General features: G+C 45.4%; 1 protein-coding gene across 3 annotated transcripts; it reads left to right on the top strand.

Annotated features, from left to right (window-relative positions):
• The first annotated feature begins 258 nt into the window (after positions 1-258).
• On the top strand, positions 259-26,512 carry atp1b2a (ATPase Na+/K+ transporting subunit beta 2a). 3 transcript variants are annotated; one of them, XM_029168941.3, is made up of 9 exons: positions 263-751; positions 3,783-3,911; positions 23,173-23,277; positions 23,349-23,428; positions 23,600-23,725; positions 23,833-23,892; positions 24,005-24,031; positions 24,146-24,241; positions 25,062-26,512. In XM_029168941.3, the coding sequence occupies exons 1-9, from the start codon at positions 646-648 to the stop codon at positions 25,224-25,226; spliced, it is 894 nt and encodes a 297-aa protein (XP_029024774.1). In that variant the 5' UTR covers positions 263-645; the 3' UTR covers positions 25,227-26,512. The 3 variants fall into 3 exon arrangements, with proteins under 3 accessions (XP_040929727.1, XP_029024774.1, XP_029024781.1); XM_029168948.3 differs by lacking the exon at positions 24,005-24,031 and having other exon boundaries at positions 272-751; XM_041073793.2 differs by lacking the exons at positions 24,005-24,031; positions 24,146-24,241 and having other exon boundaries at positions 259-751.
• The last annotated feature ends 259 nt before the right edge of the window (positions 26,513-26,771 follow it).

Genomic DNA, 26,771 nt, shown 5'->3' with positions numbered 1-26,771 from the left:
AGGTTAAAATGCATAGAATTTTAGAATAATTTCCCCAATGTGGGATCAACAATTCAATTATTATTATTATTATTATTATTATTATTATTATTATTATTATTATTATTATTATTATTATTATTTACAGATACGTTACAGGCTTACGTGACGTGATGTCACGTGACGCCATCATTTCCATGTCTCCTGACGGCCATGCAATGCCATTATGTCGTATCAACGCGCGTTTATATGTTTGAGGGGACCCTCACTGCCTCCGTCCCATCATCCTCATTGTAAAGACATTATGTCTAACCCGATCATAAAAACTGAACAGAACCTCAGACCTTTTCATCTCTGCGTGAGAATACGAAATGTCCTCACAAATCAGGACCCGACAGACAGACGCACACACACACACTGGAGCTAGCCGGACTGTTCTGTGATTGGTGGGTTTGTTGGTGACGTCGTACGTCATGTCCGTGCTCTGTGTCCGTCTGTCTCGCTCTTTCTCTGAGATCTGATCAGCAAAAAGCGGATCGATAAACAGATTTGGAGTTCGGCCATCGAAGCTCGTGCCGTTGTAGCAGGAACGTCGCGCTCTATCTAAACTCACACACCGACTCCATCTTCATCTTTTTCATCCTCGCCACCGCCACCACCACCACCATGTCCGGGACCAAAGAGGAGGACCGCAAGAGCTCGAGTGAGTGGCGGGATTTCTTCTGGAACCCGCGAACGCACGAGCTGCTGGGCCGAACCGCCACAAGCTGGGGTTAGTCTGGTTCTATGTCCTGTGTGTGTGTGTGGTGTGTGTGTGTGTGTGTGTGTGTGTGTCTGTCTGTCTGTCTGTCTCTCTCTCTCTCTCTCTCTCGTATTTGTCAGTTAGCTCATTAGCTGAATGCTCGGAGGGTTCTGTTGGACCTGGTCTGTTTCTGTCCACGTGTCTCTGTCCTGAGCAGCAGTGAGTAGTTTATTGATCTGCTGATTGATCAGCTCACGTGTTAAGGCCTCTTGACTGTTCTGTGTTTTAGATTTATGATCATCATGGATCAGCCAGTGTTTTATTAACTGATTGATCAGTTCACAAGGAATGTGTTTACAATATAAACCAGCATTACTGTTCAACAGAGAAGGTTCATTCGTTGGTTGTAGTTCATTGCTCACAGCAGTACTGCAGAACTGTGAGTGCCCAATTACTCCCATCAGTACTGTCAGTACACCATTACTCCCTGCAAGACTTTGAGGTGATTAGTTGATGACCTTTACAGGTTTAAGTGCTGATAATTATCAGCTGCTTTAAATCTTATCTCTGGCCTTTTTAAACTTTCCTGAGGAACCTGAACATCTCAATGTCCCCTTCCTGCCCACCCGGTCTGTCTTTCTCTTCCTCTCCCTGTACCCATCTCTCTCTCTCATTCTTCTTGTACACGCCAGTCTCTTTCCAGCTTGAATAAAGCCAATCGTGCATTAGAACAATCTCACAGATCTGAAGCAGCGTTTGTTCTGTTAAAAACGGAACGGATTCATTGCTCAGACCGTCCAGTTAGACTGTGATATGTTCCTCTACTTCTACAGGAAGTAGAAGCACTGAGTTTTGGTTAAGTGTGAGAGGTTCTGGTTCTACCAGTGGTTTGGTCTGATGTAGACAGGGACTTGGATTCACCAGGTCACCTACCTTCTGTTTACAGATGGTTCTGCTGAGGTACTGTAGAACTCACTGGGTCTCCTTTAAGAAAAAGAAGGTTATAAATAGAGTGACCTTCAACCAGGACATGGCTGACTGAGGACGAGCGAGCATCACTGATAGAGAGAGTCTGTCGTAGAGAGACACTAACCTACAGCAGAGTTTGTCCCTAAAGCTCAGCCTAATACACGTTCATAAGAAATAAAAAGTTCACTTCTTGTCTCACCTGGTGGCTCACCTGTCAGTGTGAGCAGGTTCATGCACAGCTGCTAGGTTCAGTGGGTCCTGGGAGTGCTCTCTGTTCAGCAAAGGTATTGGTACTGATCTTAGTTCTGGTGCTGGATGTGGATGCGTTTCACTTTCACTTTATGCTGATATTGCTCTCTTCACCATCTTGACTGGTCTGACGCCATCTGTGTGAGATGAAGGGAAAAAAGGTAGAGTCAGATCCATGATCAGAGAAACATCCAGGTTTGACCTGTTCTAAAAATGACATCCTGGTTATTGTGCTAGTCAAGATCAGAAGCAGCAGCTGACTCAACCTGTAGATAAGTGATGTTTAATAGACCACAAATAGACCACATGTATTGATAACAGAACCACTGATTAAACATGGACTAAAGTCACAGAGCACCAGCTTCTTATGGAGATGAATGAAGAGGTGAAAAATGGTTAAGTTAACAGTTACACAAATAACTCTAGTTGCTGATCACATTTAGATTGATTTTATTTCTAGAACAGATGTGTAGGTTTAACCTAATGTAAACATCAGCAAATGAATTTATTTAACCAAATCTATGATGATTTGGTTTGATCAGCATCAGTTTATCATATTAATATTCCATATACTCAATAATACTCCATTAGCTACTCAACCCCATTTTGTGCCCAGTTTATAGTAATAAGTAATAGTTTCTAGATGGTCAGATTGCTGAGCTTTGTGTCATTGTCCTTCTAGTATAAGTCAGTATAACTATAACTGTTACATGTTCGTAGACAGATGGGGATCTCTGGATCCACTAGACAAAATGGTTTGGACCTAAGGTTGTTTGGATGTTCTCTGTGTCTGTGGGTTTTCTCCACGTTCCTCCTAGAGTCCACAGACATCAGGCAGGTGGATTATGTGGATGTCTGTGATGACTGGACAACTGTCCAGGTGAGTCTGTTGAGATGGCCTCCACCAGTCATAGAGTGAGCCTAGTCTCTTTGTATGAGGGGCCTGAGCAACTTTATTCACCTTATTCACACACACACAAGTCTTATACTTGTGTTTTCTTCCATTTATGACTGTTCAAAGGAGCAGATGGTTGAGGTTGCACTTGGTTGAAGGTGGTTCACCAGGCGTTAACTCCTGGGTAACTCAAGGTTCTAGTATTACATCATCACACACCTCTAAACTACTACTGACACCACAGACCTGGTATTACCCTGAACCATCTGTGAGACCACAACAGAAACAAAGACCCTGTTGAGACACTTTACATAACCTACAGTGATGATGTCACATCTCCCATGATGCAGTTGGTGCTTGGCCTTGATGGGGCCAGAAGGACTGACAGTGGACTGTAGAGTGTTAATCTGGATTATTCTAATCTCTGCTCACACACACCCAGGTTAGTGGCAGTGCTTGTGAGGACCGATGTTGTCCATGGTCTTAAAGGAACAAAGCTGATCTGAGACCAGCGGAGAAGTGCTTTTTAGCATTTCTGTGCGTTGGAGGAAGTGTAGCAGCTCAGTTTAGACCATGTGGAGACAGCTCCACCTGAGAGTCAACTGTGGCGTCAAACTCAGCTATATTGTCAATACAACCCTATTTGGAAGACATACAGCTGTGATCATCTCAGCTGCAGTGGAGCGACTTCCTGAAGGAGGCTTTGCAGGCTCTGTACCACACAGTGATGCTGTGTGAGATGTGTGTATGTGTCAAAGCTCTGATACTCTGATGTTACACTTGGTCCAGTAAAATCTGAACCATCTGAAGACAGAAAGCCCCCCCCCCCCAATCTATTCATACTGAATGTAGGTCAGCAGCAGTAGACAAGAGGATTATACAGATGTCACTGGGATGATGGTGGGTGATGTACTGTAATGTGACAGCTTTTGACCCCCCCCCCCCCAGGTCTGATCCTGCTCTTCTACCTTGTATTCTACCTGTTCCTGGCTGGGATGTTTGCTCTCACTATGTACATCCTGCTGCTGACACTGGACGACTACAAGCCCACCTGGCAGGACCAACTGGCCACCCCAGGTGAGGAGATCAAACACACCCAGCTCAGCTGAACTCATACATGTGGAATGTTTTCTGGTTCTCACTCTGTTTGTAAATGTCCAGAGGCCTCATGTACAAAGACTTGTGTAGATTTCCTACTAAAGTTTGCATAAATTCAAATCCAGAAAACTGCGTAAGTAAAAAATCTGGATGTATCAACCTCTACTAAGTACGAATCTATGCATGTTTTTTCGTTTCGGTTTTTGGTTTCGCTAACCATGCTTTTCTTTATCTAGTCAAATGCCAAATGTCAATTAATGAGTTAGTAATTATGATGAATAATAATCACAATTTTCTTTTATATAACAAAATCAGTCTCTAAGGTCATGAGTTCTTGTTTTAGTGTCAGTGACCTTTGACACAAAGCCAGATCTATTTAAGGTTTTATTATACTAATGCTGCAGAATATATGAACAAATGGATATGAATATGTTCAGATGAGAAACAAGTACTAAGATAATAAGTGCATGTATGTGTGCGTGTGTGCGTGCGTGTGGGAATGAAATTAACACTTTATATGAATAGATAAATGAACATAGGTATGCAATTGGAGATGAACAGATGAATAAACCTTAATACCTAAGAGTGTGATGAATTGGGGCAAGAGAAAAGAGCATTTGTTACTAAGCTCTAGATTCCTAGTTAGTTACTAGTGAATTTGGAAAGCTCCTTTCAGTGCTTTGAGGATGCACCGGTATCGTGCCACCTGTCCAGTCACCTAGTCTCCTGGCATCATAAATCAGTTCGTCGTCCCATTATGGAATTTTGAGACCCGGGTTATTTATTACTTAGTGAGGCAGGCCTGGATCACGTGAGAACATCAGCTGGGTACGAGGAAACAGCGCCTCTTCTCAGTTTAAAAGGTAAAAATGACTGGAGTCGCAGTTGTTGAGTTAGACTACTTCAATTAAAACATTTGATAAAAATTACGGTTGTTGGATAAAATCTGAGTTTAGTTGGCGTTGCTTAAATTGACTTTCTAAATAATCTAAAATCACTGTTTTGTTTCTTAAAAAGAAGAAGAAAATTAAGAATAAAAGATAGAGAAAATTGGCGCATCTTAAGGATAAGAGAAAGGAAGGTTAAGTTAAGCAGAGGATGGAATTTCTTTGACGGAGCTTAGGCTGAAGACCTGAAGAAGACTTGGGAGACTTGTGGGAAGAGACTCATGGAAGGAGACTGAAGAGAAAATAAAGTTTTCCCTCCTTTGTCTCCTGGGGCCACCGATCTGGTACCAAATCTGATACAATGAATGGATCATTGTTAAACCAGGCACCTCGCTACAATGTTGCTGACTGTAGCTGCATTTTTGAGTCACTTATTATTTGTACTTTGATGAAATAAAAATGTTTCCTGTTGACTCATGTTTCATCCTGTAACGGTGTTTTTATAGCGATGTGTTCAGTCGATGAGTTCAATCAGGTAAACTGGCTCTCTATGCAAACTGCGCTTTAATATTGCCCTGATCAACCGTTGTATGGAATCTTTATGCCTTGCTGACATACCGATGACTGCGTCCCACAGAGCCAGCTCGGCTCTGGCTCCACTACCAGACCAGTCTGCAGCTTCTTCTAGATCCCCCTATGGCTGGAACCCTAGTGTGGTCAACAGCTGGATGTGGCTGGCCCCGTGGTTCTCGCTGTGTCGGGCTCCAAGAACAAACGCCTTTAACAGATCCTCTAACAGATCATCTAACAGGGCTATAAAATATATATTTGCACCATTTTGCTCATATTGTTTTATCCTCTCATCTAATTACAGATGTGTGGCTGTATATTAATTCATCATCATCAATTTCACTTACTTGTTCACTTACTTTACTTCACTTTTCTCTTAGTGTCGCCAACAGACCAATAGCTGTAGAAGAGTACTTAGGCAAACCAGGGAGCTACCGTAGATCTACATAAATTTGTACCTGAGGTATATATCTGATATATCTGACCGTTTGCGTAGGTTCGTACTTATGCCAGGTTTTTGTGTGTAAGTACTCTTCGTACATGAAGAACTGCCTCTGTGTTTTGGTGTGCTCTACTTACAACTACGGCCACAGTTCTGAACGCTTTTTCTCCAAAAAAGCTCATGAACATCAGCGCTGCAACCCCTGTGAACATTTCTTGCTTCTAACGTGGATTTAATGGCCATTTTGATTAAGCAGGCTTGTAAGAAGGTGAAACTCCACAGGAGAGGCACGTGCTCAGGTGTGCTGGTGCATCTCCACCGGCACGGATTACGCACTGCGCTACCCGGAATATACAGTACCTCTCCAACGTGCGCGAGTGCGGACGAGCACAGCATTGGCAGCTGCCACTAGGTGCTGTGGCACATGCCACCGAATCTAGGGCTTCTCCGGCACATGCCGTGGCATCTACGGCACATGCCGTGGCATCTACGGGAAAACTTGCGGCATCTGCAAGAAATTACTTATTTACTGGTGTATTAAGACTGCGTTTTTAAAATTACTCGGACACTGGGTCCATGCCGTAAACCTTTTTAAGGTGATGTCATTGCTTTAAAATGCATTATCATCTTAGTTATCACAATTACATTGTGTAACTGTAAGATACCATAAGGCTATTAAATAGTTAAGTTACATTTGTGTTTTTTTACTTTGTTTTCAAGTTACTTTAAGAAGCCCCATGGTCAAAATGTTAAGCTTCTGGTAGAGGAACGCATTATGTTAGGCTAAGTATGTAGCCATGTGTGCTATAAACGTGACTGGCTTGAGTATGATTTACTCGGTGTGTGTTCAACAATTATTGTCAAAACGACACAACAGAACACCCTCTACCGGCACGCAGCATCTACATACAAGTGTCAACTCCAATTCAGGACACATGTGGATGAGTTGATTAATGTGTGGAGATAGTTGGTTAAGGTGTTTTAGTTCAGGTTTTCCACCAAAATTTTCCAAAAGTTGTTACTTTTTTATTTAACCGTTTTTAATGTCATGTAATGACATTGTCGTGTATTTTGATGTTCCGACATTGTTAGAGAGTTCACACAGACTCAACTTTTATGCTCAAATTAACACATGAATTTATTACATAGAATGAAATAGTACAATCACAGAATAATCATGAGAGAGGTGGTGGCCGAATTCACCCGCTTGTTCTTCTGCAGAAAGAACTGAGAGGTCGAAAAAGGTCAGCTGGGTGTCTGCAGCAGACCCTCTGCGAAGCACTCTAAGAAACATCTCCCAATGCCCACTTTTTAAAGCTGTGTTGTTTATGCAACCAGCGAGTGCCTACGTGTCCATCGAAAGTCCATGTTTACTCAGCTGCAGCAGTTTATTTGTTTTAGTGGCCAACCTGACACCACGGTCAACTTGACATTTGTTGCAATGGACAGAAATAACTCCATAGGAGGAACAGAATTTACCACAAACTTTCCCCCTCAATGGACAGACAAATGTCCATTAAAGCTAAGCCCAATTTACTTTACTGCCTTAAACCAGTGATAAGCACTAGCAAGGTCCCAACCCATTTTAAGTGTCGTTTAACCTTAGCAATGTGGACACATAAATCACTTAAAATAGCCAAATTTATCCTACTGCTAATACAGGACTTTTCAGGGCAGCCAGCTTGATGACCTCCGAACATTTCACAGGTGAATCCGGTACCTGCCTCTAAAAATAAACACAAAAACAAATTACTGACAAGTTTACAAACACACTTGGACCATTTTTACTAAACATCAATCTTAGGGTTCCCCATTTCCCCCTCTGATACTTTAACACAGTGGTTCAGATGATACCAGGTGGGAGAGCCTTTAACTTGAACTTCTCTTGAGGTCGTCTTGACCAACATGTTGGGACCTTCTTGTCGGGCATGGTCCCACGTTCTCCTAAAACCCCTTGATATACACCGGATCCCCAGGTTTCAACTTCAGCTCCAGCTCGTCCTCTGCCTAGGACGTCTCTTTTTGCCTAGGCTCTTCTTTCAGCTCCAACAGGTGATCCTCACACGCAGCAACAGTCAGTCTTGAAGGTCTGTGCTGCCACGTCGTTCCGCCTCCTATAGATGTGTTGGTCCGCGCAGCCCCACAATATTAGGTGGGTGAGAAGTCTTGGTCTAGCTGGAATTGGTTTAATTGGACTCTCCATCGGCTCCTTCGGCTCCAGTGGCTCCTTCCATCATGGTTGTTCTGGAAGTTGTGGCACTGCACCCTCTGCGTTGTCCTGGGAAGCACACCAAGTCACTCGCTTCCAGACTGTCCAGGGCTTCAGCACTCCTCTGCTGCGTCATCCTCTGTCCCCCTCAGACTGGTGCTCCAGCTTGACCTGAGAGCTGATAGCTGAGAGGCAGAAAGCTCTGCACCATAGTGCAGCATAAACCATCCTACAGAGCTAGGGTTAGAGTGAATAGAACATATGGCTTACTTTTTGTCCCAGGCCGTCGTGTAGAAATCAGAAAATGCGAGAATATAAAATAACCAATTTGTAGCAGGTCAGAAGATAGAAGACCCTCTTCTGATACTGAAGTAACCTGTGGACAGAGGTTAGGGGTAGGAGAGAAATCGGTTCGGTTAGGCAAGAAAATCAGTTTAAGCGAGGTGTTTATGCTGACACAGTTTCTCCACTGCTGCTCCGCCTAAAGAGAAGGGTTGAAGTTGTTAATGTGAGCTTCCTGTGTACAACAACACACTGAGATGCAGAATGAAAATGGTTAAACCCTCATTATATAAAATCAACAACAATAAACATTATTGACATGTGTCATGGTCAGTCCGTAGAGCATATATCAGTCAGTCATGTCACTGTCGTGAGCTCAGGGTTTTTATCGTGCACGTGAGCTAAGAGAGAGCCCTCTTGCTCTATGAGAACTATAATTTAGAAAGGCTAGCCTGTGACCTTGTTCTGCTAAATGAGTTAGCAGTGTCACTCAGGGCCCATCAGTGATCCGGAGTTTCATCTTCTTTGACCTCTTCTTTCCTGCAATGGAACAACACAGCACTCCTGCGTTTGTTAATTATCTGTTTTACATAAAAACGTAGGTCACTGGTTGATGCATTAAACACTATTCTGTCAAGCAAAGCTTCATGCAATGTTAGTTTTATGCGTTCTGCATATTTTTTTTTACAAGCTACACCCTGAAATGCAAGGTTCACAGCACTGTTTCCTCTCTCTATTGTCAACATTTACACTTTCCCTTTCCTTCACTCCTTGACCTCCTTTCCTCCCTCACATACTGTACCATGCTACCATCTCTTTTTCTCTCACTCCACTAGGAATCCTGCTGAGATCATCCTATTCGCAAGCTATTTACACTCCAAGTTAACATTTGAACCGACTGAACCCCAACTTTTGAACCAACAGGCCTCCTTCGAATAAGTTCGCCAACTTGGGATGAGACACAACAGAAACAGAATAGAAGAATAGTCCCACAGCAGACGCCACACATACAAGTCTCCTGTCATTCATTTTCATTTTCATACTTCCCATACACACATACTGCATCCAAGTGATTATACAAATTACTAATTTAGAAAGTGAGGACAATCGAATCGCTAACTTAAGATGGGCACATTAGTACAACCCCTAAAAATCATTTCTTACCCTTACTTATCTATCCTTACTGGGACTTAATAAACTAAGTGAAATTAAGAAACTTATACAGCATCTAAACTTCAAGGTTACACCCTCGATGTCAGCTGACAGCTAAACAAGAAGGATTGAGCTTTAGTGACTAACCTGATGAAGAACACAGAATCACTGCGATAAAACTTATTTAATTCAGGAAGTGCTGTAAATGCATGCACTAAGTGACTCTATGACGAAATTAACATACAGACTAAATAAGCTGCATTCTCACAACCTATCAGAGATGACACATTAGACATAACACAACCTGTTGAACCTGTTGCACAAAGCAATAAACCTAGAAACACAAACAACCCCACAATCACTACTGCATCTAATTGTAATTTCCCCCGTGACTATCTGAGTCTCTAATGACACCATACTGTAACAACTGTGGATAAAAACTACAACTAAAATATTTTAACTTACTAAAGAAAGTTCATATAAACCCACATACAGCCAAACCTCTTGGAGGATAAAACACAGTCAACCACTGAGCATCAGGTGAAGCATTTCAACAGTAGAGTGAGTGAATTGGGAACTTTATTTTGAAATAAAGTTGAACTTTATTTTGAAATATTCTCCATACTGTACCTCTCCCTTTCCTTGTAAAATTGAAATATTTTATTTTATTTTATTCATTTATTTATTTTAAGCTTTTGGCAGCTTTAAGGACTGAGTTATTTTCACCAATTCGACTTATTTATTTTGTTTTTAAAAATTTAGATATTTGTCTGAGTCTCAAAGTACTAAAGTGTGCAGCAAGGTGAGAACACAGGTTTAGAGGCCTCTGGCTTTTTGGCTTTTGATAACATCCATTGACACAGTTCATATCTGACAGCCTGCACTGTCTCAGTGGCCCTGCTTGAGCCTCAGCCTTCCTTGGCCGTCCAGGTGGACTCTTGTTCCATCACTGGCTTTGCACATGTCCATACCTCCCACACTGGAAGCAGTTCACAGTTTTCTCACAGCAGCCTCGTCTTGCTCCTCGGCCTGGAGGAGTCCCTCCTCTCCTCATAGGAGGTCGTCTTGTCCACCCTCCTGGTAGAATGTACATCACCTGAGGTGTGGCCATGCCTGGTGGTGTAGGTGGGGTCTGAGGCACGCTGGCTGGTTGAGCAGACACCATCCTCGTCTCTCTTTTCTCCCCCTCTTTTCGCTGCTGCAGGCGTGTTGCTTCTTTCACTGCCTCCTTTGCCTGCTTCTGACGCAGCTCAACAGCATGAATCACATGGTCAGTTATTTGTTCTACTGACATGTTGCACAGTTCCACAGTGTCATTTAGATCCTTCTGATCTGGTCTTGAAGGCCAGGGCAGATTTTGACACTTTGCCCTTTTGACCAGCAGAGGAAGTCCATCAGAAACCTCATTTACCCGTCCGTCACCCACACACACTGATTCCTCATCTGACTCAGCCCACAGTGATCTACCTGCTCTGTCACGCAGATCACTTTCACTGCAGGAATTTCCAATTGAAATTTTCAGTTTTTAAATAAACGTCGGGCAGTTCTAATAACTCATCCCTCTCCACTGCCCTGTCTGTCCCTTCTAGATCAGCTACTGGGTGAACTGGCTTCTTTGTCCTTCCAGGTTTTGTTTCTTCTGCATCCATCTGGGACGCATCTGAAAGAGACTTAATTATAGTGATATGATTAGATTGATTATTACAACATTGAGCCGTCTTTTTGCCCATCATTTTTAAACAGCTAATAAAATGCAACACTGCCTTTTCTCGTTCCCGTTTAAGGCCTAACTTCACAGATTTGATCTTAACCCACTGCGTCAGATCAAATGTCCCCTCTGTTGGCCAGGGTGACGTAGCTTTATGCGTCCGCTTATTCTATTTCTTCGAATACTTCTGAATCTCCTGAGAAAAGAGTATATGACATACTTAAATGGACCGACCAGGAATGAATGTTAATGGACTTATTATAGGTGTTTTATCCTACTTAGTTGACTTATTTGACTTCCTGCTCTGGGCAGTATTCACACACACACACACACACACACATTCACACGCACACACATGAGAAGTGAACACGCGAAGAGGAACAAAACTAACGTCTCCAGGCCCAATTTGGAGTCCCAATTCACTCCTCCCCCCTTTTTCTCTTATTTAACCAAACCAGGAGGCCGCAATCTGCACACACTCTGTGACCTGCTTGACCAGTCCCAACCACAGTGTGGAAACATCGTTCTAAAATATGCAGATTATTTCAAACAATGATTACCCCAATGTCCACACAGGACACTAAAAAAATATTAGAATTATCAAAAATGATAGAATGATCAAAACGTTCGAAAGTGTAATCTACACAGCACTCACCCCACGGCTCTCCCCAGACTGTTCAAAAACAAACAAACACACACACAGACCCTGAACAGTGAGGCTTTATCTCCCCTGTTACACACACACTCTCTGCTCCAAAGGACCAAAAGGGAACGCACACTGTCAATTATTAACACACACTCAAGGTTTTTTTTTTTTACAGACACAGACTCAAATGTTATTACCTCGACACCTGTTAATTATTATTACACCGCAACAACTTAGCACTTATCACACTATCCTTAAATGCATTAACATATACTAAACCTATACTCACCCCAACTTAACTATACTTGCGCAATACTGACACATCGACACACTGCAGTTCAACACACAATAAACAAAAAGCGCTTTTACCGGTTATCCCTATGTTACCAGGCCTCATAAACCTTGGGAAGCTCTACACTTGGATTGATCCGTTCCAAGCTTAATGTAGATTCCCAATACATTACACAAGCCTACAGTGCCTAATAAATTTCGATTCTATCGAGCAGGTCAAATTTACCGAATTTCACAACCCGTTGCACCGAGGCCGCACTGTCTACCGACGCCGGTACCGTACGTCTTCCCCTTTAATTTAACAGCCGCTCAACGAGGTATGGTTCAGTGACCCCGCTCAATACCTGGACCAAACTTTCCAGCGTCGACACAGAACTTACACAGCCTTAAATTTATTTTATCCGAATGCAGACTACAACGCCCGTACTTTTAGATTTTTCAAACGTCGCCTGCCTCAAGTTAACCTACGTAACTTCTAGAGGTCAATAGGCCATGTCATTTTTTCCCCAAGCGCAAGATAGCACATACACACACAGCAGTTGGTTATGCAAAGCAGCTATTTACAGCAGTATAAGTAAGCACAGGTAAATTCTCCACCGCCTCTCTTTGTCTCTCCCACACAGATACTTTACTAGGAGCAGCCAAATCAGAATTTAATGATCAGATTTCTCTAATCTTACCAACATCTGCTCACACTGTCCCGAACACAGAGAATCGTCACGTAAAAGCTTTAAGCGCTATTTACCTTCACTGATGACGACGGTCGTGCGTCCGGGCCAGTCCGGACAAATGTTGGTTCTGGACAAGGCTCCTCACGCCTGTGTTCGTGACGCCATTCTGTCGTGTATTTTGATGTTCCGACATTGTTAGAGAGTTCACACAGACTCAACTTTTATGCTCAAATTAACACATGAATTTATTACATAGAATGAAATAGTACAATCACAGAATAATCATGAGAGAGGTGGTGGCCGAATTCACCCGCTTGTTCTTCTGCAGAAAGAACTGAGAGGTTGAAAAAGGTCAGCTGGGTGTCTGCAGCAGACCCTCTGCGAAGCACTCTAAGAAACATCTCCCAATGCCCACTTTTTAAAGCTGTGTTGTTTATGCAACCAGCGAGTGCCTACGTGTCCATCGAAAGTCCATGTTTACTCAGCTGCAGCAGTTTATTTGTTTTAGTGGCCAACCTGACACCACGGTCAACTTGACATTTGTTGCAATGGACAGAAATAACTCCATAGGAGGAACAGAATTTACCACAACATTATAAACTGTCTCCAAAGAGTCATGTCTCAAGTGCAAGCAATTGGCACTGGACTGCTTGCTGTCATTACTGAGAAAATCAATAATAATAATAGTAATAATAATAAAATTATACAATACAGGTTCAGTTTAGACTAACAAAGTTTTTCTATTTTTTGAATATTAAATCATTAAATGATGTTATAGAGGTACATTGGTGATATACAGTCATATTTTATACGGCCTATGACAATACCCTGTACTGTATGTCATATTCCATGTTCCATTACAGAAAAAATACAAAACAATGTAAATACAAAGCATTATTTCAATATGTAGTTATGTGTCAAGGTCAATTGTGGGAGAGATATCTTGGTATCTCATATATATTTGTATAAGGCTGTTTCCCCGCTGTGGGACTAATAAAGGCATTGTATTCTAAGGTGCAGGTCCGCAATTCCCACTGCTACTATCCTGGGTGTCGGCCAGAACACCACTTCAAGGCCAGGAAGATACTGGTAGTAAGTGTGGTGGTCAAGCAAGGAGGAGACTGAGATGTGTTTGGTCTCTCTACTTTATCCAACACACATAATGCAGGAGATGTATTAGGTGGGGTGTGGTCTTATGCGCACACACGGACACCCTCAATACTGTAAGACTGTCTATTAACTAGTCGGCGTCAGCTGGCGAAGTCCTCTCTTTCCTTCCGTGCCTGTCCCGTGACCTGAGATCCCTTTACGGAACGTTGGAATTCCCGCTGTCAACCGCACCGTCTCACAGAACCTTTTGAACAGCCGCCCCCAAATGTATTTAATATGTTTGCTCATAACAAATGCCACAGTTAACTTAAACAACAACTTGAGGTGACTGTTTTAATTGTCAGCCGGAACGGCTGGTAGAATTACTAACTTAGCCACAGGGCGGGTTAAAATTCTGTCTCTTATCTGGATGTCTGCTGACCTGATATGTCCATCATGGCTGGGATGCACCTTGGATATCTGACTAATCGGCCAAGATGCCCTAGGAAGCTGCGGTCCACAATCATTGCCACAGAGCCCTCTATGACATCTACCGTAGGCGTCTGCCATTTCTGGCGGGACTGCAGGCCAGGCAGTTAAAGGTGGATGAAGCAGGACCATAAGTGGTCGGCAAGCACCTGTGTATGCTTCCACCTCCTGGAGCCTGAGTGCTCCTGAGGCGCTTGACTCTCCAAAAGATGTCAGCACATCAAGGTGAACAGCTCTGACAGTAAGGCACTGGAAAATTATCCCCCACCTCTTTTCGTCTCCCGACGACCTATCTTGACCTCAATTGGCCCAAAGCAGTCTACACCTATAGAATAAAAGGCAGGTTTAAAGAGGCAAAGCCGGGCAACTGGTAGATCTGCCATCTTGCGGAATGTAGGTTGGGATCTCCACCGACGACACTCAGGACAGGTTCTTTGGAAATGCCGAACCTCTCAGAATCCAGTAAGCACGCCAGATCTCTGCGAAGACTCTCTCTGGCCTGGGATGCCGCAGACGACAGTCAAAGTCCTTGATGAGTAGGCGGGTGATGGGGTGTGCCGGGTCCAACACCAGAGGGTGAAGTTAGGTCCTCAGAGCGACGAAGACGACCACCTACTCGGATGACTTCACCAACTTGGTTGAACTCTGGTTACAGAGCTAGGAAAAGACTGCTGCGTGGAACCGGTTTAGCAGACTTCAGGCACTGGTATTCTGCAGGGAAGCTGTCCAGCTGCACCCTCTTTAGCACCAAGGCCTCAGCCTGACGGTAGTCCTCGGCTGATAAGGATCCCCTTCCAGGGGCCGCCCCATGTAGCTGTTGGATAGTCGCCTCCAACAACTGCATCCAGGTGTCATACTCCATGGAGCAGTAAGTTTCTTTACGCAGCTCGATCTGATCCAAAGCCTCACTCAAGGTGCCAATCGGATCGGGAAGCCACTGGTTTGGGTCAAGTAGGAGGAACGATGGGCCTTGTCAACTCCTGCAGTGACTTGCCCCTTGTAATGTAATCTGCAGCATTTTGAGCTAAGTCAACATACCGCCAGATGTGAAGGGGGGTTAGTTCCTGGATCTCAGCTATGTGGGTGCCGACGAAGACCTTAAAGCGGCAAGACTCAGAATGCAGCCAGGTCAGTACTGTGGTAGAGTCTGACCACAATACAGCTCATTCTCTAAGAGACTGGAGAGCTCATTCTCTAAGAGACTGGAGAGACGAGCTCCGATGAGGGCAGTGCTCAGTTCGAGCAGAGGCATGGAGAGAACTCGTTTTGGTGCAACACGAGAGCGAGTCACCAGGTACGCCAGATGCACATGACCTTTGCTCATCACCATTCTCATATAAGCCACTCCGCCGTATGCCTGTTCAAATGCATCACAGAATATGTGAATCTCTCTTTCTCGGATGAGTGCTGTGACATGCTTTGGTGTGTATGGACAAAGTAGAAGCACCTGAGGGAGGAACTGCAAATGCTCTTCCCAGGTTCTCCACTGTTGTAGTAGTTCTGGTGGTAACTAGGGGTCATCCCAGCCTCTAGGTTGGTCCCATAGACTCCTCACCAGTGGCTTGGCTGGTGGTGAAATGCAAAATCAGATGTAATGGGTCGTATTGACTGGCTAGGACTTTATAAATGTTTTTTATGGTGGGGGAACCGTAACTGATTGGGCAGTGTCTATATCCTAAGGAGTCAGTAGGGAAGTGACAACTGAGGCCTAAGGTCGGCTCAGAAGTGTCTGTTTTATTCTGCGTAAGCCGAAGGTCAGCACTTGTAGATCTGATGTCTTCAGGTAGGTGGCTAATAGCATTTGGCTCATTACTTGCCCACTGGCGCAGGAAGAACCCCGCTGAAGACAGATGAGCTCTTAGCTTGTCCACCAGCCTCTGCGCTTCTTCTGGGGTTGGTAGACTCTGAAGGCAGTTATTGACATAGAAACATCTTTCCACTGACTGGTGTAACTGCTCGTCACTCTGACCGTTGTCTCCGGTGTGGCGCTGCAGTGCAAAGGTTGCACAGCAGGGGCTGCAGGTTGTGCCAAAGGGAAGGACCTGCCATTCGTAGACTGTGACAGGTCGGTCGGTGTGTAGATCTGCCACACAAAGCGCAGAAGGGAGCGGTCCTCAGGGAGAAGGCGGACCTGGTGGAACATGCCTTTTATATCCCCACTTATTGCCACCGCATGCTCTCTGAATCTCAGGAGGACACCAAGGAGGGAGGGTCCCAAGGTTGGGCCAGGTAGGAGATGTTCATTCAGGGTTTGGCCCTGGTGCTGAAAGAAACAGTTAAGCACCAGTCTATGCTTGCCATTATGAGTGACCAGGTGGTGTGGGATGTAACAGGATTCTGTTGCTTGATCTTATCTTATCTGTTGATGATCTTAGCTTGATCTTTCTTAAGCCTTCTCTCCACACTTCTCAAGTTAGGCATGACAGCATAAGGGGTGGCTTGCAGGTGCAGCATGTCCTCTCTCCAGGGTAGGGGTATGGCGTAGCAATGTATGCCGTTCACCTCTACACGGACGGTGCTTGTCTCAAGCAGGTCAATGGCTCGTTTATCTTCTCTGGAGCGAGTTACCATCTTGTGGTCTTTCACTCGAATAACATCTGCCTGCCAGAGCTTCTCCACATGTCTAGATAGTTCATTTACCTGAGGGAAGAGAGTGGCGGTGAACAGGCACTGCCGTGGCTAGGAGAGTGGGTGGAAAAAGCTGGAAGGGCCCTGCAATGTCCAGCCTAATCTGGTGCGCATTGCTGCAGGACCTCCTGGGGGACCAAGGTGTACCGGCTCAATTGAATTGATGAGCTTTGGGTGGTCACTACTAATCAGTAGCAGAGGTATAACCTTTCTGAAGAACTGAAGCGGAATGCCTCTGTTGCTTGTACTTTTTCTTAAGGAACTCAACCTTTTGTGTTCTGCCAGGTCAATGTGTGCTGCTGTGAAGGGATTATACACCTGATACTTGAGCCTTGGCTTTGCTTTAGGTGAAATGGTGAAAGAAATACAGGAACCGTGAAGAGTTTGCAAATCTTGCATTATGGTGCGTAAGGGGAGTGTCTCATTAGTGCCTTGTTTTGACAGCTCACTGGTAGCAGTGGGCAGCAGCCTGGTCCTTTCCAATTCATCATCCAGTACAGCAAAAGTATCTAGAGTCCTGCAGTTATAGTCAAGGTAAGGTAAGGTAAAGTGACTGGGACAACTTTAACAGGACACGGCCACTGTCCGTTGGTCGATCGAGGTACAGGACACCAGTATGACTCTCACCCTCTCCCTGTGGGACACTGGTCAGTAGGTGCCCCTTTGGAGTCTTGTTGTTCACCTCATGGAGGACTTGTAGGTGGCGGCCTTGACACGGGTTGCAGGGTTTCTTCAAGTTACACTGAGCTGCTTGGTGTGAACGAGCACAGCTCCAGCACCTCTTGTTAGTCCTTATCCATTCAGTCAGCTGGTCTTTGTTGAGCTTGGTGATGCCTGGGCACTGACTCGGGTGATGGGCTTGATTGTCACAGAATGCACAGTACGGCTGCTGCTTTGCTTTGGTCAGGGGCGTACTCTGGAACTTAGGTGCACTCTCTGCTTCGTGGAGGACTGTGGTGAAACGCCTGCTAGGTCTTGCTTCAGGCCTCTCCCTCATCCCCCTAATAGGCAGAAGGCCATTGAAATCTTGACACCAGGACTCATACTTCAGCCAGTTGGCTAGATCCTCTAAGTTTCTTAGAAGGATGATTGTACATGCACTTACGAAACTCAGCTCGCTGTTCTGGAGGGAGCCGAGCCACATGGGAACCGCACTGCCGTTCCGCTTCTCCATTTTGGCCTAAAGTCTTTAACATGCCCACCAGTGACTGTACCTGAAGGGCAAACTTATCAAATGCATCTACGTCTCCTCTCCGGATGTCAGGTGAGTTCATCGCTGTGGCAATTCGCTTGAGGGCAAGTTGATGTGGCTGGCCAAGCTTCTCAATCAGAGCAGTCATGGTGTCTGTGAACGGTGTGGAGGAATGGAGGAATGCATAAGCTATCGGTTTGGCTTCTTTAAGGTGTAGATGATCTAACAGGATTTAGTATTTGAATAACTCAGTACTGTCTGCGGGCAATAGGGTCTCAATTCTGAGGCAAGCAAACTCCCCTGGATCACGACGTGTGAGATTTGGAATGCTTGGGCGGGGGACCCTGTATGTGCTCTCAGGTATAATGACTGGCGGCGGTGATCTCTGATCTGCTGGAGCTCGCCATGGTAGCTTGCCAAGCCTCTGGCTTAGGCTGCATTAAAGTGGACTGAGCTGGCATCTCATATGGTGTAGATGATGTCTGCAGGGGGTGGGGAGCACACACTGACTTGTGCTTAAGTTCAGCTGGGTGTTTAGCTTGTTGATCCTGCTGAGTGGGAAGAGAGTCTCTCTTCAGGATCTGAAGCTCCTTCATCTTAGTCTCAAGGCGCTGTCGTGGTGGTAATCCCCGCACCGGTGGTGGACGCCGGAGGTAATGGACGCCATCAAGCTGAAGAAGGAGTCCTACCAGGTCTGGTTGACCTGTGGGACTCCTGAGGCAGCTGATGGGTACCGGCAGGCCAAGCGTGCTGCAGCTCGCGCTGTTGCAGAGGCAAAAACTCGGGCCTGGGAGGAGTTCGGGGAGGCCAAGGAGGAGGACTACCGCTCGGCCTCAAAGGGATTCTGGCAAACCGTTCGGCGCCTCAGGAGGGGGAAGCAGTCCTTTACCAACTCTGTTTTCAGTGGAGGTGGGGAGCTGTTGACCTCAACTGGGGATGTTATTAGACGGTGGAAGGAGTATTTTGAGGATCTCCTCAACCCCTTTGACATGCCTTCTGCTGAGGAACCAGAGACAGGGGACTCAGGCGGACTCGCCCATCACCCAGGCTGAGGTCACCGAGGTAGTTTGTAAGCTTCTCAGTGGCAGAGGAGCGGGGGTAGATAAGATCCATCTCTGGATGTTGTGGGGCTGTCTTGGGTGACATGCACCTGCATTGCGAAACATTGGGTCGAAGGCCAAACATTGCGTGGATGAGGGGGACAGTTCCTCTGGACTGGACAACCAGGGTGGTTGTCCCTCTTCACAAAAAGGGGGACAGGAAAGTGTGTTCTAACTATAGGGGGATCACACCTCTCAGCCTTCCTGGGAAAGTCTATGCCAGGGTACTGGAGAGGAGAATTCGGCCCATAGTCGAACCTCGGATACTGGAGGAACAATGTGGTTTTCGGCCTGGTTGTGGAACGCTGGACCAGCTTTATACCCTCAACAGGGTGCTTGAGGGTTTGTGGGAGTTTGCTCAACCAGTCTACATGTGTTTTGTGGATCTGGAGAAGGCATTTGACCGCGTCCCTCGTGACATCCTGTGGGGGGTGCCCCGGGAGTATGGAGTCCAAGGCTCTTTGCTAAGGGCTGTTGGAGCTTGGTTCGCATTGCCAGCAGTAAGTCAGACCTGTTGTTGGACTTTGGCAGGGCTGCCCTTTGTCACCGGTTCTGTGCATTATTTTTATGGAAAGAATTTCTAGGTGCAGCCAGCGACCGGAGGGGGTCTGGTTTGGAGACCACAGGATAGCATCTCTGCTTTTTGCAGATGATGTTGTCCTGTTTGCTTCATCTGGCCAGGACCTCCAGCGTGCGCTGGGGCGGTTTGCAGCTCAGTGTGAAGCGGCTGGAATGAGAATCAGTTCCTCCAAATCTGAGGCCATGGTTCTCGACCTGAAAAGGTGTTTTGCTCTCTTCAGGTTGGAGGAGAGTTCCTACCCCAAGTGGAGGAGTTCAAATATCTTGGGGTCTTGTTCACGAGTGAGGAAGAGAAGGAGTGTGAGTTTGACAGACGGATCGGTGCGGCGGCTGTAGTAATGCGGCCAGTGTATCGGTCCGTCGTGGTGAAGAGGGAGCTGAGCCGAAAGGCAAAGCTCAATCTACGTTCCTACCCTCACCTATGGTCATGAGTTTTGAGTCATGACCGAAAGGGCAAGGTCACGGATACAAGCGGCTGAAATGAGCTTCCTCCGTAGGGTGGCTGGGCGCTCCCTTAGAGATAAGGTGAGGATCCAGTTGAGGTGGCTCGGGCATCTGGTTTGGATGCCTCCTGGACGCCTCCCTGGGGAGGTGTTCCGGGCATGTCCCACTGGTAGGAGGCCCCGAGGAAGACCCAGGACATGCTGGAGAGACTACATCTTTTGGCTAGCCTGGGAACGTCTTGGGGTCCCACCGGAAGAGCTGGAGGAAGTGTCCAGGGAGAAGGAAGTCTGGAACTCTCTGCTCAGACTGCTGCCCCCGCGACCCGGCCCCAGATAAGCGGATGAAAATGGATAGATGGATGGATGGATAATAAAAACCCCAAATTCAGTATCCCGAGAGAGAGAGAGAGAGAGACTGTGAAACAAAACCCATTCAAAATTGTTGGGGGGGGTTCACAAAGAGTGGACTGCTGCTGGAGTTGGTGCTTTAAGAACCACTACGCCCAGACTTATGCAGACATGCGTTTCAGCTGTCGCATTTCTTGTATCAAGTCACTTTGGAACAACAGACAGCGTCAGAAGCATCTCACCTGGGCTAAAGACAAAACTGACTGGACTGCTGCTGAATGCTCCAAAGTTATGTTCTCTGATAAATTTCCTTTGAAAATCAGGGTTCCACAGTCTGGAGGAAGAGAGAAGAGGCACAGAGTCCACACTGCTTGAGGTCCACTGTAAAGTTTCCGGTCAGTGATAGTTTGGGGTGCCATGTCATCTGCTGGTGTTGGTCCACTGTGTTGACAGCACACAGCAGCTTCCTGCTGCTGACCAACTTTATGGAGATGCAGCTTTCATTCTGCAACAGGACTTTTCACCTGCACACAACTGCCAGTGCCTGGTTTAAGGACCATGGGATCCCTGTTCTTAATTGGCCAATAAACTCAGCTGACCCTAACCCCAAAATCTGTGTGGTATTGTGAAGAGGAACATGACATATGCCAGAGCTAACAATGCAGAAGAGCTGAATTCCACTATCAGAGCAGCCTGGGCTCTCATAAAACCTGAGCAGTGCCACAGACTGATTCAACCTATGCCATACCGCATTACTACAGTAATTCAGGCAGAAGGAGTCCTGACTGCTGTTGCTGATGCTCATACTTTTCGTGTTCATACTTTTCAATTGGCCAAGATTTCTAAAAATTCTTTCTTTGTATTGGTATTAATATTCTAATTTTCTGATAATGAATTTCTGGGTTGTCAGTTATATGTTAAAAATTACATTTGTTCTACAAACAGTCTGTTTGTAGAACAAATGTAATGACGACACCACCCTCATCGGCCTCATCTCTGACGGTGATGAGTCAGCCTACAGAAGTGAGTTAGCCAGTCTGGTGTCATGATGCAGCGCCAACAACCTGGAGCTCAATGCTCTAAAGACAGGCTCAATGCTCTAAAGACAGTGGAGATGACAATGGACTTCAGGATGGACCCCCCCCCCCCATCATCCTCTGTGACACCCCAGTGACCTCTTTGGAGTCCTTTCGCTTCCTGGGCACCATCATCAGCCAGGACCTTAAGTGGGAGCAGAACGTCAGCTCCATTACCAAGAAGGCTCAACAGAGGATGTACTTTCTGAGGCAGCTGAAGAGGTTTCACCTTCCTGTAAAGATGTTGGTAAACTTCTACACTGCCATCATCAAATCCATCCTTACGTCCTCCACCATGGTCTGGTTCGCTGCGGCCACAGCCAGAGACAAGGCCAAGCTTGCGCTCTGCCCTATGACGTGCACTCACTCTGCAACAAAACTGACATACTGACCGTGCTGCTTGATAAAAAAAACCAGACCTTTCTACATCCTGTGTTTTGTGTTTTACGGAGACGTGGCTGTGCGACCTCATACCAGACACTGCGCTACAGTGTGTGTTCTCCTCATTCTTCCTCGTTGGCATTTACATCCCAGCCCAGGGCAATGTGCGCGCTGCCCAGCTCGCGCTGGCTGAGGGGATTCTGAGGATAGAGCGAACAAACCTAGACAGACCAATAGCCCAAGCACAGTTTTATCACGGAGGTGATGAAATGAAAGCTAAATCAGCCCATGGTACGCGAATAGAACAGCAGTTCTAAGCCAATGACTCTGCCTCTATCTGGAAAGGGTTCAAGGCCTTGATCTTTTTAAGCTCTTTCCTCACCTGGGTGCTGGAGAAGGACAGGGGTTGAAGGGGCGTCTCAGGGTGGTGTGAAGTGGAGTGTTGCTGGGATGAGCAACCGGTCTGCAGGGCTGACGGTAAGGGCCTGTGTGTAAAGGTGTAAAGGACTGTGGGGTTGGTCTAGTGGTGTGAAGTGACAAAAGTTTTGGAGGGTGGGGGGTGAGTGGGTGATAGGTCAAACCTATTGAAATGTGAGTTCAGCTCGTTGACCCAGCTCAGGTCCCCCTCAATCTGTGGGTGTGGTGCTTTGAAGCCAGAGATGGTTTTCAGGCTTCTCTACACCTCACTGACGTTGTTCTGTTTCAGTTGCTCCTCCATCTTCCTTCTGTAGCTGGCCTTCCCCTCATGGATTTTCCTCCTCAGCTCCTTCTGCATCCTCCTCAGCTCCTCCCTGTCCTCCACTGCATATATTCTGTACATAACTCCATTTTAATTTTGTATTTTTATATTGAGATACACCAACTACCAACACCAAGTCAAATTCCAAGTTCTGTAAAGTGCTCTCTACAGGACCTGGCAATAAAGCTTTTTCTGATTCTGATGTTAAACATTACTTGATAATGAAGAGGTGCATTAAAGGCTGGAACCTGTATGTGAGACAGGTCTGGTCTGGTCATAGATTCAACATAAAGTCAACAGCTTGTGATGATGTTTCAGGGATGATGATTCGTCCAAAGGGCGATCAGCTGGAGATTGTTTACTCTGTGTCAGACGCTCAGAGCTGGGACGGCTTCGTTCAGAACCTTAACAGCTTCCTGTCCCGTAAGTCCCTCGTTAGTCAGTTATTACTATAAATGAATCAGACCAATAACCATTTGACCATCTGTCTGCAGCTTATAACGACATCTACCAGGTTCAGACCAACGATAACTGTCCTCCAGACCAGTACTTCATCCAGGAGGACAGTGGAGAGGTACCTGTCTGTCTCCAAACACCTGTACCTGTCTGTGTCTTCTGTCTCCACACCCTACACCTGTCTGTCTTTCTACCTTCGTCTGTGTCTGACATTCTCATGGTCAACCTGTCTCACTGCCTCACAGTCTTACTCAACCTGTCCCACTCTCCTCATCTTGTTTCTTATCAGGTGCGGAACAATCCCAAGCGTTCCTGTCAGTTTAATCGGACAATGTTGGAGGAGTGTTCTGGGCTATCTGACCATTTTTATGGTTATAGTAGAGGTCAGCCCTGCATCCTGATCAAGATGAACCGGGTACGTTGACCTCTGACCCCTGACCTTGAGTTTAAGTCTGATCCTTCAGACTGAACTGTTTGTTTGTTTGTTTGTTTGTTTGTTTGTTTGTTTGTTTGTTTGTTTAGGTGATCGGGATGTTACCAGGGAAGGACGGTCAGTCTCCTTATGTCACCTGTGGAGCCAAGGTCTGAACCTGTCTGTCTGTCCGTGCGTCCGTCCGTCCGTCCGTCCGTCCGTCCTTCTGTCTGTCTTCATCTCACCTGTGTTGTGTCCATCTTATCATCCCTCCATTCTCAGAGATACAAAGTGGACAAAGATGAATGGGTAAGAAAAGTAGAACCACAGTGTTAGACCACATCTGATGAGCAGGAACAGGATTGGGGGTCAGAGGTTAAGGAACACGTAACTGATTGAAGTGACATGTCTGTCTGTGTGCAGCGGGAGGACAGCGATAAGATCGGACCTCTGGCCTATTATCCTCCCAACGGGACTTTCAACCTCATGTACTACCCGTACTATGGGAAGAAGGCTCAGGTAATAAAATACCCTCTATTGTTTGTATTGTAGTTATTCTATGTATGACAAGTACAGAACATAATCATTTTTGTGGTTCATTTTAAGCAGTTGTTGTGAACACCAATGTTGGAAGTTCAGTCTAGGTTTGGTAGAATGTGTTAGTACAGACAGACTGAACACAGACAGGGCCGTTGGACTACTAACATAACACAGACAGGAATTTGGACCAGTAACCAGTGGTTGGACCAGTAACACAACACAGACATGACGTTTGGACCAGTAACCAGTGGTTGGAACACAGACGGGACGGTGGGAAGAGTAACTGAATGCAGGACGCTTGGAACAGTAACTGGACACAGGCAAACAGTTGGACCAGTAACTGGTGATTGTACAGGACGGTCAGACACTGGACAGGGTGTTGGACCAGTAACCAATGGTTGGACCAGTAACAGAACACAGACAGGACAATGAACCAGTAAGTGAATGCAGGACGGGTAAACTAGTAAGTGGACACAGCGAAACAGTTGGACTAGTAACAGAACACAGGATGGTTGGACCAGTAACTGAACACAAGAGACACAGTTTTGATTCTGATCCCTGTAGATGATGACAGAGACATCTTTCATACTCATACCTCTAGTTTCTCTCTATCGTTCCACATGTGACTGTCTTTGTCTCTTTCTCCTTCTTCTGTGTGGTTTTCAGTTTTCAGGTCTTAAACCTTCTTTGTAAAGTTCCTTCAGATTTGTTATTAATTCATGCTATAGATATCAAACTGAATCGTGTTAGCTGCTGTGTCTCTCACTATACATGCAGTGTGATGTGTTTACTGTCTCAGGTGAACTACACTCAGCCTCTGGTGGCCGTGAGGTTCCTGAACGCGTCTCTAAACACGGACATCAACATTGAGTGTAAGATCAACTCTAACACTCTGTCCACTGGCAGTGACAGAGACAAGTTTGCTGGACGCGTTGCCTTCAAACTACGGATCAACGAGAAATAGACACAACGCATGCTGGTGATGATCAGATTTGGATAAAGTGGGTCCAGTCCAAACATCCTTGTCCTTACAGCACCTGTGTCCAGCTTTTAGTTTGATTTTAGTTTCACCTTTTTGGTTGTGTCATGTTTTGTGTTTTATTTTTTCTGTTTTTAACTTGATCATTGTCTTGATGCCTCAGCTTTAATCAAACACACTGACCCTGGAACGGACAGTGTGTTCCCCCTCTTTTATCCTCTGAAATCAGCACCTTCTGATTTCAGAGGATAAAAGAGGGGAACACAGAGCTGATCGACCATCAATCTCTATTTATTCAAGTTATTTAATCATTTATATAATTATTTATTTATAATAACTAGTTTGTTTGGTTTCTGTAAACATGACATCAGGGACAAATGTCTCTGATTGGCTGTTCAAAAACCAGGTAAAAGGTTGAAACTAATTTATTGTTCAGTCCAGAAACAACGTAGCACAGAAAAAAGTGGATCAGAACCTCCAGACCACACCAGACAGAAACCGATACAAAAGTAAAACATAGAACAACTGAGAGATTCAGAACCAATTTAGCGTTCATAAACTGCATCTGGTACACAGAGTTATGGAAGATGTGATTTTGAAATGGGTCAATAATGTTACTTGTTGACTGCTAAGAACTGTGTAAACACAACTGGTTCCAAAACAAGCACAGGAACTGGTGCACATAATAAATGCTGTCACAAATAGTGACCAGTTTATCTGTTTATAACTGAGATCCAACAAGAGGGCAGGAACCCCTTTGAGACCATCAGAGACATCAGATCCTAAACCCCTAAACCTAAACTAATAGTCTGTTACCACAGAAGCAGCAGACTCTACAGCCAATCAGATGCCAGCTTCTATAGTCATGGTAACAGAGTTATTATCATGTAGTCTGTATTTTGTCTTTGTTGCGGCTGATTAGCTTGTTAATTAAATAGATGACCACTGGTGATGAGTTTATTATTAGTTAGTGTTAGGTGATGAAGGCCTGAGTGTTTTTTGTTTACATTTACTATCATCATTATTAAAGACGTAACTATGACAACCATGATACGTGACATGCACAGACATGTCTCCTCACCTGTCAGTCACTCTGTTGTGCCACGTGGAAACGCCCCTCCTTCACCGTTCCTTAATAACCAGCTTATCAGGTGGTCCCACGGTGTGATGTCATAGACTTTTACGTGTTTGTGATTGGTTGACTCCTCCTGCCTGGAAATTTTCTTGTATGTAACAAATGATGAAAAAATAAAGAAATTGTACATAAATAATAGGAGGTTTAAAAGTTTGACCGTTCACACCTGGAACTGGTGATGAAGATAAGATTGCTCATGTTCTGGACTTGATCCAGAGCCAACACCTGTGTTTGTGCTACTTAGTGTCAGCTCACCATGTGGCACAGGGCACTGGAGACCTGGACCTGGTTAATGGGCTGATACTTCCTCATACTGTGAAAGGAACTTGGTTACCACCACCAGGAGGCAGAGGTCATGGTTGTGTGTTATGGTGAAGCTCTACACTGACTTTAAC

This window comes from Betta splendens, chromosome 2 (genome assembly GCF_900634795.4).
Source record: "Betta splendens chromosome 2, fBetSpl5.4, whole genome shotgun sequence".
NCBI lineage: Eukaryota > Metazoa > Chordata > Actinopteri > Anabantiformes > Osphronemidae > Betta > Betta splendens.
This window is presented reverse-complemented; position numbering and strand designations above follow the sequence as displayed.

Coding starts and splice junctions, on each gene's coding strand:
- atp1b2a (XM_029168941.3), top strand. CDS start 646: ATGTCCGGGACCAAAGAGGAGGACCGCAAGAGCTCGAGTGAGTGGCGG. Junction 752..3,782: donor CCGAACCGCCACAAGCTGGG/GTTAGTCTGGTT, acceptor CCCCCCCCCCAG/GTCTGATCCTGCTCTTCTAC. Junction 24,242..25,061: donor ACTATGGGAAGAAGGCTCAG/GTAATAAAATAC, acceptor TTACTGTCTCAG/GTGAACTACACTCAGCCTCT.